Source organism: Giraffa tippelskirchi, chromosome 2, assembly GCF_054371585.1.
Source record: "Giraffa tippelskirchi isolate mGirTip1 chromosome 2, T2T-mGirTip1v1.2.pri, whole genome shotgun sequence".
NCBI lineage: Eukaryota > Metazoa > Chordata > Mammalia > Artiodactyla > Giraffidae > Giraffa > Giraffa tippelskirchi.
In genome coordinates, this window is record NC_137276.1 from 188,263,686 (window position 1) to 188,278,205 (window position 14,520).

At 37.8% G+C, this 14,520-nt stretch overlaps 1 protein-coding gene across 3 annotated transcripts in view; it reads right to left on the minus strand.

The window, feature by feature from the left end:
• ADGRG7 (adhesion G protein-coupled receptor G7) overlaps positions 1 to 14,520 on the minus strand; it is a 72,880-nt gene that overhangs the window by 32,615 nt on the left and 25,745 nt on the right. For all 3 annotated transcript variants that reach the window (XM_081572444.1, XM_081572445.1, XM_081572446.1), the window contains exons 2-6: positions 10,491 to 10,604; positions 9,334 to 9,438; positions 5,694 to 5,806; positions 2,846 to 2,995; positions 1,462 to 1,565 (exon numbers count right to left, since the gene is read on the minus strand). In XM_081572444.1, the coding sequence (XP_081428570.1) occupies positions 1,462 to 1,565; positions 2,846 to 2,995; positions 5,694 to 5,806; positions 9,334 to 9,438; positions 10,491 to 10,604 (586 nt within the window). The remainder of the gene's footprint in view (positions 1 to 1,461; positions 1,566 to 2,845; positions 2,996 to 5,693; positions 5,807 to 9,333; positions 9,439 to 10,490; positions 10,605 to 14,520) is intronic.

The following is a 14,520-nucleotide window of genomic DNA, read 5'->3' on the forward strand; positions in this document are numbered from 1 at the left end:
TCCAGCTCTGAAGGGAGTTCACTGAACATAGACTCTGGATCTCATGGCTGCAACCTTCTCCAACTTCAAAAAAAATGGGAGCATCTACACTGCCAGTGAGAAGGATCGAGACTCCTAGTGAAATCTGAAGTCATGAAATATACCAGTTCAATTGTTTACACCTCTACCACCATCTCTCAGAAGTATAATCTTGTGAATGTTCTGTTTCCTGCTTTTGTACTTTTTCCACTTTGGAGACTCAACACTAAAGAGGTACTGGTCATAATTATTAGAGAACTGAGAACTACTTATAGGAAATAATAGGTCATGCAAACAAAGATTGTGTACAAGAATGTTGATTGCTTAAAATATCAAAAGACCTGAAGCTATCTAAATGCTCAGCAGCAGAGAACTGCTTAAATAACAGTTCATATTATGCAGTAATCTAAAATATGATGTATATGCATAGGTATTTATATTAAGAAGATGTTTATAAGGTATTATAAAGTGACAAAAACAAGTTCTAAATTTGAAAAATATGTAGTAGGGACCTCCCTGGTGGTCCAGTGGTCATGATTTCACTTTCCAATTCAGGAATGTGGGTTCAATTCCTGGTCGGGAAGCTAAGATCCCACATGCCATGTGGCCAAAAACCAAAACATAAAACAGAAACAATACTGTAACAAATTCAACAAAAGACTTTGAAAAACAGTCCACATCAAAAAATCTTAAAAGAAAAAAACAGTATGTAGTAGGATATACACACACAGAGGAAAAAATCTTGACAAATATATACCAACAGGTTAAGGTGAGCTGATATTTAAATTTTCACTTCTCTACATAGTTTCTTTTTCTATAATGAGCATGCATATTTAATTAAATTTTTAGAGTTAAGAAAACTGTATAGAAGATAAAAACACATTGAATCCTAGTGAGAGACCTCTATGAATAAAGTACACAAGTTTTAGTATAAATGCACAACCAGAAGTAATCTGTGACATAGGAATCCAAAAGAGAGAAAGCAGGCAGAGTTGGATCCTCTTTTTTTTCAGTGTAGCCTTGGGAAAGCTAAAGAAAGCTTAATCAAACTACACTAGGATCTTGGGGAGAGCTAAACTAGGGTGGGGTTGGGGGTGCAGGGGAGCTAGAAATGTGTCCTGCAAAGCTATGCTGTTATTTGCAGTTCTGTGCACTGAGAAAGGAGCTGGAAGAATTATGCACACAGTGGTTCCTGAGCCATGCCAAATTAAGGCTGGGAAAACAAGTCCTAATCTGAATCATCCCAGTTACTCTACATCCCAGGCCACGGCCACCCCTGCAATGAGGAGTTAGAAAGCTACAGCTTTAGTCTGCACTCCAGAAAATTAGCAATTTAATTTAGTGTATCCACGAGAGAAATAAAGACACCTCTGTTAATGCTGTAACCTAGGAAAGTAAGCAGCACTGCATTAAGTTTTCCTTCCAAACTGGAATTGTGCTTACGTTGCAAAGGTATCATCATTATCAGCAGCAGTAGCAGCTCTTTGAAAAACATCTTCACTAGCATCTAGAAGTTGACTCACTGTTGTCACAGCAACTTTTTTCGCCTGCCAGGAAGAAGGCATTGATTATCACAGAAGACACATTGCACACCATCATCATCATTATAGTTACCATGAATTATTACAGTATCAGGTGGCACCACTGGTATGATAATCTAGAGATATTTTTCAAAACTAAAATTTTGGTTTTTAATCTACCTAAGAAGGCAGAGAGAATAAAGGCAAGGCACAGTGAAAATATAAACTGAGATAATTAGGAGGCTTAGGTCTCTGAACCTGACCTCATAGCAACCTCCACCCTCACCCCCAAGAGCACAAAAGCAGGTGCTTGGATACAGAAGCAGAAACAAAATAAGAGTACAGGGCTCTTTAAAACATTACAGTCCATAATACTTAATATAAGACCTTAATTATACTTACTCTAACTGTTAGTAACTATTAGGCTTAGTAAAATTATTTCCGGCTTTCTTAAAATTAAAAACTCAGAAGTATGTCAGACACAATGTCTCCACACCTGATTACATTTTAACTGCCTTCTTTATGGATACTGACACCATTCTGTCTTTATGGGCTGGCTAATCCTGTCATAAATTCTACGTTTGGTGGCCATTCTATTTCTTTCAATTCCATATTTATTAACTTGCAATTTGAATCCTACTTTCTTTCCAAAGGACCTAGGATAACAAAAAACATTTTTTTAAAATAAACTATTTAAAAAGAATAGAATAAAACTGATGTTTTCAGGCCATGCTGATATCCAACTAGCAGATACTGGGTCTTTCCATATTGGTGGTTTATAAACCCTGTAGGCTAGTACCTAAACTGTGCCAACTGGTGAATGCTGCCTGCAGTTCTCATTTTCAGGTACCAGAGTTTAACAGGTTATGATATCAGAAATGTAAACTAGGCTCAATTTTTTGGAAAACCAAGACTAAAATTCGAATATGCTCAACAGCAAGGGATCACAGTTTAAAACAGCATGATCCAAAGTGAGTTTCTCGGAACTCTAGTTATTTGGAATTGAATAGAGGTGAGAGGTCAAATACGATTGACAAACATATTAATAAAGTGAAATAGACTTGTTCATTCCAGGACTTTCCAGAAGATTTAACATGATAAGCATTTGTGACTATCCCAAAAGAGAATATTTGGACAAGAAGCCCTTTTTTATCGATATTCCTTTGAACATCTCTCAGAAAGAGTGCCCTGCAAAATGGTTTTGAGCAACTTAAACCCTGCCCAAGTCCATACCTTGTAGTAAGGAGTAGAGTTTGAGATGTCTTTCTTTGTTCCCCTCCCTTTTTTAAAAACCATATGAGTTTTACCTCAGATGAAGCATTTCTGGATGTGTTAAAAATCTGTCCGACCACTCTAGTAGCAGACATGATGTTCTCAGGAGTTAATTTACTGGCATTTGATGTTAAAATCTGGGCTTCGTTAGAAATATTTTGAGACTGTGTTGAGATATTGACAATCTGTTAAAAGAAAAAAAAAGCCCTAACTTTATATCTGAACACTTTGCAAGCAACACAGTTGAATAAGCTGGAACTGAATTGACTTCCAACCTCATGAACATCCCATCCACTCCATTTTTCATTTTTCATTTGCTTTTTCCCTTGCATAAAGGACACAGTACATTTAGGCCAGCCCTTACTATTTCCCAGCCCTTACTATTAATACTTGCCAGGATTAATTAACTATGCCAGATCAGGCTCCTCAAGGCATAACCCATGGACCAATGGTGGTTCACGGATTGCTACAGGGTCCATAGGGAGATAAAAACAGAAACTGAAAGTGGTCAGAAACATAACAATTCTACGCTGTTGAATCTAATAATTTGTAAAATGGATTTTTATCCTATAAGCCTTTTTTGTTTTACTTTTCCTAGTAATTCATTAGTATTTTACAAAATTATAGCCTTCAATGGGCTGGAAATTTTTTAAGCTGGCTTTGCAGCACATAGAGTCAGGGAAGTTAGGAAACCTCTCCAGGTACCAGCGAACCTCCAGGCTCTAGGTTGTGAGGCTAAACATATTAATCCGTATTATCTTTACTGGAGCCAGTGTTAATACGTGTGTCTGTGTGGCTTAGTTTTCACTAGATGGCAGCATCGTTGCAAAAATCAAACCAAGGTCACAGACTACTCTAATGGAAGAGTCAGAAACAATGTCCAGTCAGTAGAAATAAGGTTCTTATTCAATGGCCAGGTCTCTGCTATGTGTTAGGTATTTAACTAGATGTTTTATAGGTGTTATCACATTTAATATGCAAAACAATATTGCGAGTTGAGCACCCTCATTCCTGTTTAAAGGCTTGGAGAGGTTATGGAGCCCACCCAAAGTTCATGCAGCTTACAAATGACAGAAATGACCATCAAAAACTGGCTTATCAGACTCCAGCACATGAAGCCTTCCCCCCAGTTTGTGTGAAAGTGCAAGTGTTAGTCCCTCAGTCCTGTCTGACTCTGTGTGACCCCAGGGACTGTAGCCCACCAGGCTCCTCTGTCCATGGGATTCTCCAGGCAAGACTACTGGAGTGAGTTGCCATTCCATTCTCCAAGGGATCTTCCCAACCCAGGGATCAAACCTGGGTCTTCTGCATTGCAGGCAGATTCCTTACTGTCTGAGCCACACAACCTGTGTGGTTGGCAGCCATCTCCACACTCTACCCTCATCCTCACCCACTCCCTTGCCCAGCTGAGATTAGGGAGCCAGTGTGGTACAGTGTGGACTTTAAAGACCGGCTCCATCACTTTTTGGCTGTGGTTCACTGAGCAAAATAGGACACTCTCAGAGACAGTTTCTTCATCTGTATAATGAGCACATCAATGCTGATCTATATAGTTGCTTCTAAAATTAAAATAACACATACAAAATGTTCAGCACAGTATTTAGCATGCAGTTAGTACTCAATAACATGTAAGTGTGATTAGCTAGAATAATCTATAATATGAGAATGAAAATATAACTCACAGAGGTTGTATGTGTGTTAGTCGCTCAGTCATGTCCGACTCTTTGCAACCCCATGGACTGTAGCCCACCAGGCTTCTCTGCCCATGGAATTCTCCAGGCAAGAATACTGGTGTGGATTGCCATTCCCTTCTCCAGAGGAACTTCCCAACCCAGGGATCGAACCCTAGTCTCCTACATCGCAGGCAGGTTCTTTACCATTTGAGCCATAGGTTATGTAAGGACTAAATGAGATAAGACATGAGATAACATGCCTAGTGCCAAGAGGAACACATGAAAATAAATTTCTTCTTCCTCCCCTTGCTCGACCCCAGGTATTAACAATTCCTTGCATTTGCATTTGAGTATATCCTTAGTCAAAATGATCTAATTTGCATTAAAGAATAGTTAATTGTATTTCCCACTTCACCTGCTCATGGATACAGCCCTGAGACCAGCATCAGGTTCTGCACTTCCTGTTTCAAAGGGATTTTGATCATAGTTTGTTTCTCTTTATTCTGATCCAAGAGACCATAAAATACCTTCCTTTTGGTATCAAATGTTAGGTATCTATTTTCAGTCAAAACTTCAGTGGTCAAACATATGAGGCCATTTAAAAAATAGTTAAGGACTTGGGGAATGTCATGTACACACTGCTTTTTAAAATGGATTATCAACAAGGACCTATTGTATAGCACATGGAACTCTGCTCAATGTTATGTGCCAGCCTGGATGGTAACGGGGTTTGGGGGAGAATGGATACATGTATATGTATGGCTGAGTCCCTTCACAGTTGACCTGAAACTACCAAGACATTGTTAATTGGCTATACCCCAATACAAAATGCTTTTGGTGCTAAAAAATAAAATTTTATTTAAAAATGTACAATACCAAAACTAAAGTGAGAAAAGACATATTTTCATTTTCTTTATAATATATATCAAATGTAAAATGCAGCTATTTAAAATACTGAAATAGTTCTAAAAAATAAAATATGTTATAAATTATCATTTGCTGACCTTTGCCAAACCAACATGTCCAACTGTCTGTTTTCACAAATGAATATCAACTTTAAAATATAAGGATGGTTTTAGTTACTAGTCTTTGCTATTTCCAGTCTGAGAGTTTTGAAAGCATTGGTTTGGCATCAAGTATCTGAAGAACAAAGAGTATGTACAGTCTGAACTTTTTTCCCATTGCCCATCTTATGGAACATATAGCCTACCTGCTTTTCCAGGGTTTCCAGATTTTGATTACAATTTCCTATCGTCACATTTTGTAATTTTATCTCTCCATTTTCATTAAGACTGCACTGCCGAATTGCCAATGGATTGCCCGCTTTAATAAAAAGAAGCAGCAGGGAGGGATAAATTATGATTATGGGATTAACAAGTATATACTCCCATATGTAAAATAGATTTAAAAAAACACAAGTTTATTGTTTAGCACTGAAACTATATTCAATGTCTTGTAATAACCTACAATGGAAAAGAAACAAACAAAAAAGAATACACACACACATATTCTTAGTCGCTCAGTTGTGTTTGACTCTTTGCGACCCCCATGGACTGCAGCATGCAAGGCTCCTCTTGCCCATGGGGATTCTCCAGGCAAGAATACTGGAGTGGGTTGCCATGCCCTCCTCCGGGAGATCTTCCCAACCCAGGGACTGAACCCAGTTCTCCTTCATTGCAGACGGATTCTTTACCATCTGAGCCACCACAGAAGCCCCTCTCCCCACATATATATATCTGAATCACTTTGCTATATATCTGAAACTAACACAATATTGTTAATCAACTATACTTCAGTTTTAAAGAAAAGAAGAAATAAAGAGTACTTGGAAAAATGGAAGCAACCACCTGCTCCAGTACACATAACCCCTTCACAATATGATTTTACTGCTCCTCCCATCAAGAAATGAAGTCTGTTCCTCCATTTCCTGAATCTTGTTTTGACCAACAAAATGTGGTAGAAATAACATTGTTTGATTTCCAAAACCTAGATCATCAGGAAGACATGAACTTTAGGTCTTCACCCTCCTGGAACGCTGTCCTGAGACCATCATATAAGGAAGCAGGTCTAATTTACTGGAGGGTGAAAGGCCATGTGGAAGAGACCTGAAGACCTCCAGCCAAGAGGCAGCACCAAAGCCTCATGTGAGTAAGATCATCTTAAACCTTTCAGCACAATCCGGCTGCCACAGTCAACCCACAGGACTATGAGGAGCTTGTATCTTTATTGTTGTCAGCCAGTAAGTTTGGGATAGTTTGATACACAGCAAGGGAAAAGTGAATCAGACAGTCACTGCATGAATATTTCAGGCAGATACCACTTGTCTAGATTTTTAAATCTGGAATTCAAAAGGTCAACTATTTTCTTCCTTTGAAGTCTGCAAGGAAGGTTTGCCTTCCAAAAACAAGGGACATAAGGGCATTGAATTGGATCTGACAGAGAATAGTAGTCTGAGAGACCAGAAACAATGTGAAAAATTCCTCCTAGAGATTGAATTATATGGGCTTCCCTGATAGCTCAGTTGGTAATGAATCCGCCTGCAATGCAGGAGACTCCGGTTCGATTCCTGGGTTGGGAAGATCCGCTGGAGAAGGGATAGGCTACCCACTACAGTATTCTGGCCTGGAGAATTCCATGGACTGTATAGATACTGAATCCTATAGTGATCTTTCCTTCTTTACCCAAATCTGGGTAACACATGAAAGGCAAAGAGTTCTACAGTTTTTGCAGCATCTACAGAGTATGTTACTGGCTCTCAATAAATCATCAGGTTTATTTCCTAGGATTATCACCTGAGCCTCGGCATCTCAATGTCCTCCACTGGCTAGTATTTAAGAGGCTATAAATAGATAAAATCACGACCAGTTGTCATTAGTGGGACAGTTGATCAGTAGGTGAACTCTTCTCAGGACAGCTTTGGGTAGCTGCTTAAGGGGCAACAACTAGAAACACAAAAACTAGAGGCTGCTCCTACAACACTTAAAGCAGAAGGTTAAATTCACTCTTATATGATCACTCCACTTCTACTCTATGGCATAATGAAAATTTTAAACATTTGTGTAGGATGTTATTTTTTATGTGGCCGTAGTTCAAATGCATCTTTTCCTCTATATTACTTACAAGTATAAACCTATCCACTCAAAATCATTAAAAGTATTTTGGTTATTTGCAATATAAAGCCAAATTAATTAGAAGTAATTACTAATATAATACTAAAAGCAAATTTACCAATAGTTGACATCTATATCGTTTTTTAAAATTTATTTATTTTTAATTGAAGGATAATTGCTTTACAATATTTTGTCGGTTTCTGCCATACATCAGCATGAATCAGCCATAGGTATACATATGTCCCCTCCCTCTTGAACCTCCCTTCCTAGAAATCTATATCTTTAAATTATTTTATGGGCTCAATCTGAAATTCAAAGATAAGTGTAACAAACATTTTCATACTAATTACTAAAAAAAGAAAAATACATAGTCAAGTGAAAGGTGGTGATTCTCTTGTTCCAAAAATGTAATATATTTCAAGCAATTGTGATATCCCTTGATGGGTATATAACTGATATTTTTACTCTTCCCAATTCAATAGCACAGTTATTTTTGTAGCCACACCTCTTTTGTAAATTATAATGAAATATTTAAGACATAAAAAACATAAAAATTAAGACAGAATGTATCTATTGACATATCATTGGAAGTAAGTAACAATATAGTTGAAGCTCTTCTTTTACCTCTGAGCTCTTATCAAGAAGCTAGAAGGAACTATGTAAAGAACAGAATAATGAATACTTGAGAAAGTGTGATATATGTGGGCAGAGGCAATTTAGAGTCAGCAAATGGAATGCTGGTCTCAATAATCTCTTAGAATAAAGCAAAGAAAGGCATCAGAAGGAGCAGTACATGTAATTTATATAGTGCTTCAAAGAGTACTTGACACACATAGAAATAAATATCTAAATAAAATGTGAAAATTTTCTCAGGTTCATTATTGGCAGAAGTTCAATCAAACACTTGCATAAACAGGCTAGAGTTAGTTACTGAGATATCTGGTTCTGCAGGAAGTGAATGATGACTCACAGGAAGGTGTGAGAGGGAGGAGGACTGGTGAGATGAAAATCAATGCAAACTAAGAGCTGTTAAAACATCTAGGGAAATCACATGGCATAATGGGCTCTAAGCTGTCAGGAAAGGAGTCCATGAATTTAAAGGTCTGCTTTTAGAAGATATTACCTAATCTGGCATTAAAATCACATATGTCATCAAAATCCTGGATATCATCAGAAAGCATATTAGAAACAGAAAATATCATTTGCTCATTTATTCTTGAAAAGTCTTTGTGCAAAATCATTGTCACACTTCAGGAAAGGTATGCTGAAGCTAGACAATGTTCCAAGATGAAAACCTAAAATGTTCAAACAGGTGAAGGACTACTAACTGGACAGACTCAACTGCGTTTCTACATAGAAAGATGAAGTCTCAAAGTAGATATGGTGTAAATCCACAGTCTAGCTAATCTTTAAAGTTGAGATAAGTTATGTAACTGAGAGGACAGATCTCAACTTGGTCAAACTCCAGGAGGTGGAGGGGGCATCAAGAATAAATCAATTGAAGAAAAATTAAAAGGAATTTACTACTGATCTATATTTTAGTTTTTAGGAAAATCGGAATTATGTGAGTTAACACCTAAAACTCTGCACACTGGCATCATGAAAGGGAGCCAATTCTTTCAACGAAATCTTCCCTTATGCCTCTTTCAGGGATCTAAAACTAGTTGGAAAGATGATAGGTATGATTCCGCATAGCAATTCATATGCCTAGACAAAGGAGATGCTTGGGAAAGCACATACCATTTAGAGTGTTCTTGTCACATGTTTGCAAGGAAGATCCATATCTTCCCACAGGAATTCTGTTAAAAGTAAAACTCCCATAGGTACTGTTTTCACAGAAATTAACTATAATGGAAAGAAAAAATATTTTTCAATCATAAATTCATCATTATCAAAAATTTTTCATTATTAATTTTCATAATTTTTCCTTCTGATTTTCAAACCAGATTAAAGCCAAAGTTCAAAACCTATAGAGTGTAATTTTAAGGGTAACAGAAGACTTATAGGCTTCACTGACCAGCCAGCAACTACATATTTTCTTATCTGCTTAAATTACTACCATTACAGTAACTAGTACATTATATAACAGGTTCAGTTAAAATGTGCACAATATATAACTCAGTATAGGTAGGATGTGATCACTAACACATCAGAAAGAATAGTGTATTACATTAGTTGGAATCTTGAAAATCAAAGATATAGGGTCTACAGTGGCAAAGGGATCAAGGGTGGAGGTTAAAGCAAACAGCCAAAGGCATGGGTTTTTGTGGGGGTACCCTGGCTGTTCGAATGTTGGAAATTATAGGAGTGAGTTTCTAAGGCTCTGAATCCTAAGTAGGCAGCGTGAAGTGTGTAGAGTGTTGGGAAGCACACTGCAGATCAAGAAGTGCTTTTAACTTTGATTCTGAGATACCATTGAGTGAAGTCAAGCCACTGATTTAATAACATCTCTCCAAGAGAAAGGTAGAAAAAACAAAAACTTCACCTAAGTAGATATTTGGACAAATAGATGCATCTTGACTTCAGAAAAGTTAAATATATTAGAATTATGATATTTGAAATGGTGTAACATGGCATATTACCATTTGAAAGGACCTGGGAAAACCATATTACCCATTGCCCTATAGTAGACACTGCAGTCAGATAGAAAAGCAACCATTAGTTTTACAGAGAAACTTGACAGTTGGAAAAGAAAGGCATTGTACTGAACATACAGGTAAATAGCATAAGAAAACTCAGTTTTTACTCTTCAGCCAATAAACACATCTTAAATTTGTGATCATTATGCCCATTGTTACTATAGCCATTAACAGGAGCTTCGAGAAGCTTTGCTGCTGTCCTTAGAAACATAAGATTCACCTAAATCTCACACCCTAGTATTTTCCCAAGTAACTTACTGATTGTACATCTCAGTCCTTTCCACTCTTCTGGACAAATGCATCTGCCATTTTCCCAGGTTCCACCATTCTTGCAGAACTCTATAGGGGTGCTTGATGTAGGGGTAACTGCTCCTAAAGAAACAATAAATAACAGAATAGTATATGAACTGGTTGATTCATTTCTTTTTGGGGGTCTGTGGCCTTTGATTTCTATATGTAAAATCACTATTTTTGAAGACCATTGCTGAAAAATATTCTTTGTAATATGATCAAAAAAACACATACACTGAGAATTTACACAGGATATACAATGCTTACTAGATGCTATGGATACCAAAAAAAAATGTATTCCAAAGATACAACACCCTGTCCAAGGAGATTTGAATCTACTAAAGGAAAAAGGAGATTATGTCAATAGACTAGGTAGATATAGTCGAACCATGTCAATGCAGACTTACAAGTGCTATAAGAACTCAGAAGAGAGATGAAGACAGAGGCAGACCATCCAGGAAAGACTGGTAACTATTCCAGAGAAGAGGGGATGTTAGCATCAGGTTTTAAGACTAAATCTAGAAAAGTCAGATAAAATGTAGGCAGGATACAAAGAGCAAAAAATTCAAAAACATGGAAAGTTCTGATGTGTCCAAGTACAGAAAAGCCTAACACATCAGGAGTATTGGTTCTTTGTGGATCAACAGCAGAACATAAGTTGCACTGTGAGCGGCTTTATAGACCAAGCCGAAAAGATTTAATCCTGCAGGAGCCTAGGGGAGGTCTTAAAACAAGGGAGTAACATCATAAGGAATGTTTTTTAGGAAGACACCTCAAGCAGTATGGGAAGTGACTGAGGCTGGGAGGCAAAGGAGACCAGCTAAATGAGAACCTGATCTAAAACAGTGGCTCTAAGGAAGTTAGGGATCAATCAACTCAGGAACACTCCTGAGACAAGATTTGGATCTAGTGACCGGTTATTTTGAGCTGGGGACACTGGGACTCTAAACCAAAAGACAGAGTGGATGGTGAACAAATTAACCAAGCTTAAGAATACAGGAGGCAGAGTTCTGGTCCAATAATGATGGAGTAGATGGTACCATATTAATCATCCCACAGGTGACAGTTTAAAACTCTGGACAAGAATTTTAAAATAACTAATTGAGGACATTGGACAGCAATAAAAAGCAGAGAGAAACTGAAGTCTATCGCAAGTTTATACAGTTCCCCTGCTAAGGGCACTACCCAGTCTGTATAGCAGGAGCGGCTGAAACGCCAGCAGAAAGCTACAATCTTAATGGGTGAAAGTATGAAGATCTGGGGTTACAACACAACTGGAAATTGAAGGGAGATAGCCCAGAAAGGAAGGAGCTATAGAGAAGGGAGACTCAAAGTCTGGCTGTAAATTCCCCTCAAATCTGAAAGAAAACATATATTTTAAAAAATAAACAGAGTTTCTAGAACATGTGGGAAAATATCAAGAAGTCTAACCTATAAGCAAATACAGTCCTAGAAAGGGCGATGAGAAGGAATAGAGCAGATAAATATCTGAAGGAATAATGGTCGAAACTTCTTAAACTTGATCCAAGAAATTCAGTAAAGCCACAAGCAAAATAAACACGGGGGAAACCACATTTAGACACATCATGGTAAAACTGCTAAAACTCAAAAATAAGGAGAAAATCCTGAAAGCAACCAACTACCAGTCCAGACAGTTTTACTGCTGAGTTAGGGTAGCAATAATACCCATCTTATATAAACTCTTTTGGAAAATAGAGAAAGGGAAAAACTTCCCAAATGATATTATAAAGCCAGGATAACCCTGATACCAAAATCTGACAAGAACATCGTAAGGAAAGAAAAATTACAGACCAATAAACTTCATTTATACAGATGCCAAAACCTTTTTGAAAGAGTAGCAAATCAAATCCAGCAGTAAATAAAGGGGACAATCCATCATGACAAAGTGAGATTTATACCAGGAATCCAAAGTTGATTTAATGGTAGAAAATCAATTATTTAATTCACTATGTGATAGAACAGAGGGGGAAGACCATATAGTCATTTCAATAACCATAAATTCAAAAATCATTTCAATAAAGGGGGCAAAAAACACCTGACATATTTTTTCAAACTCTCAGCAAATAAGGAATAAAAGGGAACTTCTTCAAACTGATAAAAAATCATCTATAAAGAACCTACCTCTAACATCATACTTAATAGTGTAATATTAGATGCTTTTTGGACTTTTTGGGTGGACCAATGGTAAAGAATCCGCCTGGCAATGCAGGAGATGAGGGTTTGATTCCTGGGTCAGGAAGATCCTTTGGAGTAGGAAATAACAATCCACTCCAGTATTCTTGCCTGGAAAATTCCCTGGACAGAAGAGCCTGGAGGGCTACAGTCCATAGGGTCACAACATGACATAACTGAGCATGCACGCACATTGAATACTTTCACCCCTAAGATTGACAGAAAATAGTTTAATATAACTGCTATAACCACTTTTATTCAACATTGTGTTGAAGATGCTGACCAGTGATATGAGTATGAAAAAGAAATAAAAACCATAAAGAAAGGGAGAAGTAGAACTATCTTCTGTTGCAGATGACATCATCAAAGACATACAAAATCCTAAGGTGTCTCAAAAAAAACACTACTAGAATAATAAGTAAATTTAGCAAGGATTCATGATAAAAAAATAAATGAAGTTATATTTATTTCCACATGCTAGCATTAAATAATTGGAAAATAAAATTATTAAGTCATTTTCATTCAAATTAGCTTAAGTTCAGTTCAGTTCAGTTCAGTAACTCAGTCGTGTCCGACTCTTTGCAACCCCATGAATTGCAGCACACCAGGCTTCCCTGTCCATCACCAACCCCCGAAGTCTACCCAAACCCATGCCCATCGAGTCGGTGATGCCATCCAGCCATCTCATCCTCTGTCATCCCATTCTCCTCCTGCCCCCAATCCTTCCTAGCATTAGGGTCTTTTCAAATTAGCTTAAAACTCTCAAAATTTTTGGAAATAAATTTAACAAAATGTGTGCAAGACATCATTACTGAAAGAAATTTTAAAGGGTCTAAATAAGGGGCTTCCCTGGTGTCTTAATAGTAAATAATCTGTCTGTCAATGTAGGAGACATGGGTTCCACCCCTGGTCTGGGAAGATCCCACATGCTATGGAACAACTAAGCCAATGGGCCACAACTACTGAACCCACACTCTAGAGACTATGCTCAGCAACAAGAGAAGCCACCACAATGAGAAGCCCATGCATCACAACTAGAAGGTAGCCCCAGCTCACTGCAACTACAGAAAAGCTCATGCAACAACAAAGACCCAGAAAAGCCAAGAAACAAATAAATAAAATTGTATTTTAAAAATATCTAAATAAGTGGAAATATATACCATGTATGTATGAAATACTCATAGTTGTTCAAGAGTCTATTGTCCTCAAATTGATAAAGCCAAAATCTAAAACAAAAGAACTTTTTTGTAGAAATTGACAAACAGATCTCAAATGTTATGGAGGGCTTCCCTGGTGGTCCAATAGTTAAGACTCTGTACTCCCAATGCAGGGGGCCTGGGTTTGATCCCTGGTCAGAGAACTTAGATCCCACATGTAGCAACTAAGATCCAGTTCAGTTAAGTTCAGTTCAGTTGCTCAGTCGTGTCTGACTCTTTGCGACCCCATGAATCACAGCACGCCAGGCCTCCCTGTCCATCACCAACTCCTGGAGTCCACCCAAACCCATGTCCATCAAGTTGGTGATGCCATCTCACCATCTCATCTTCTGTCATCCCCTTCTCCTCCTGCCCTCAATCTTTCCCATCATCAGGGTCTTTTCCGATGAGTCAGCTCTTCGCATCAGGTGGCCAAAGTATTGGAGTTTCAGCTTCAACATCAGTCCTTCCAATGAACACCCAGGACTGATCTCCTTTAGGATGGACTGGTTGGATCTCCTTGCAATCCAAGGGTCTCTCAAGAGTCTTCTCCAACACCACAGTTCAAAAGCATCAATTCTTCAGCGCTTAGCTTTCTTTATAGTCTA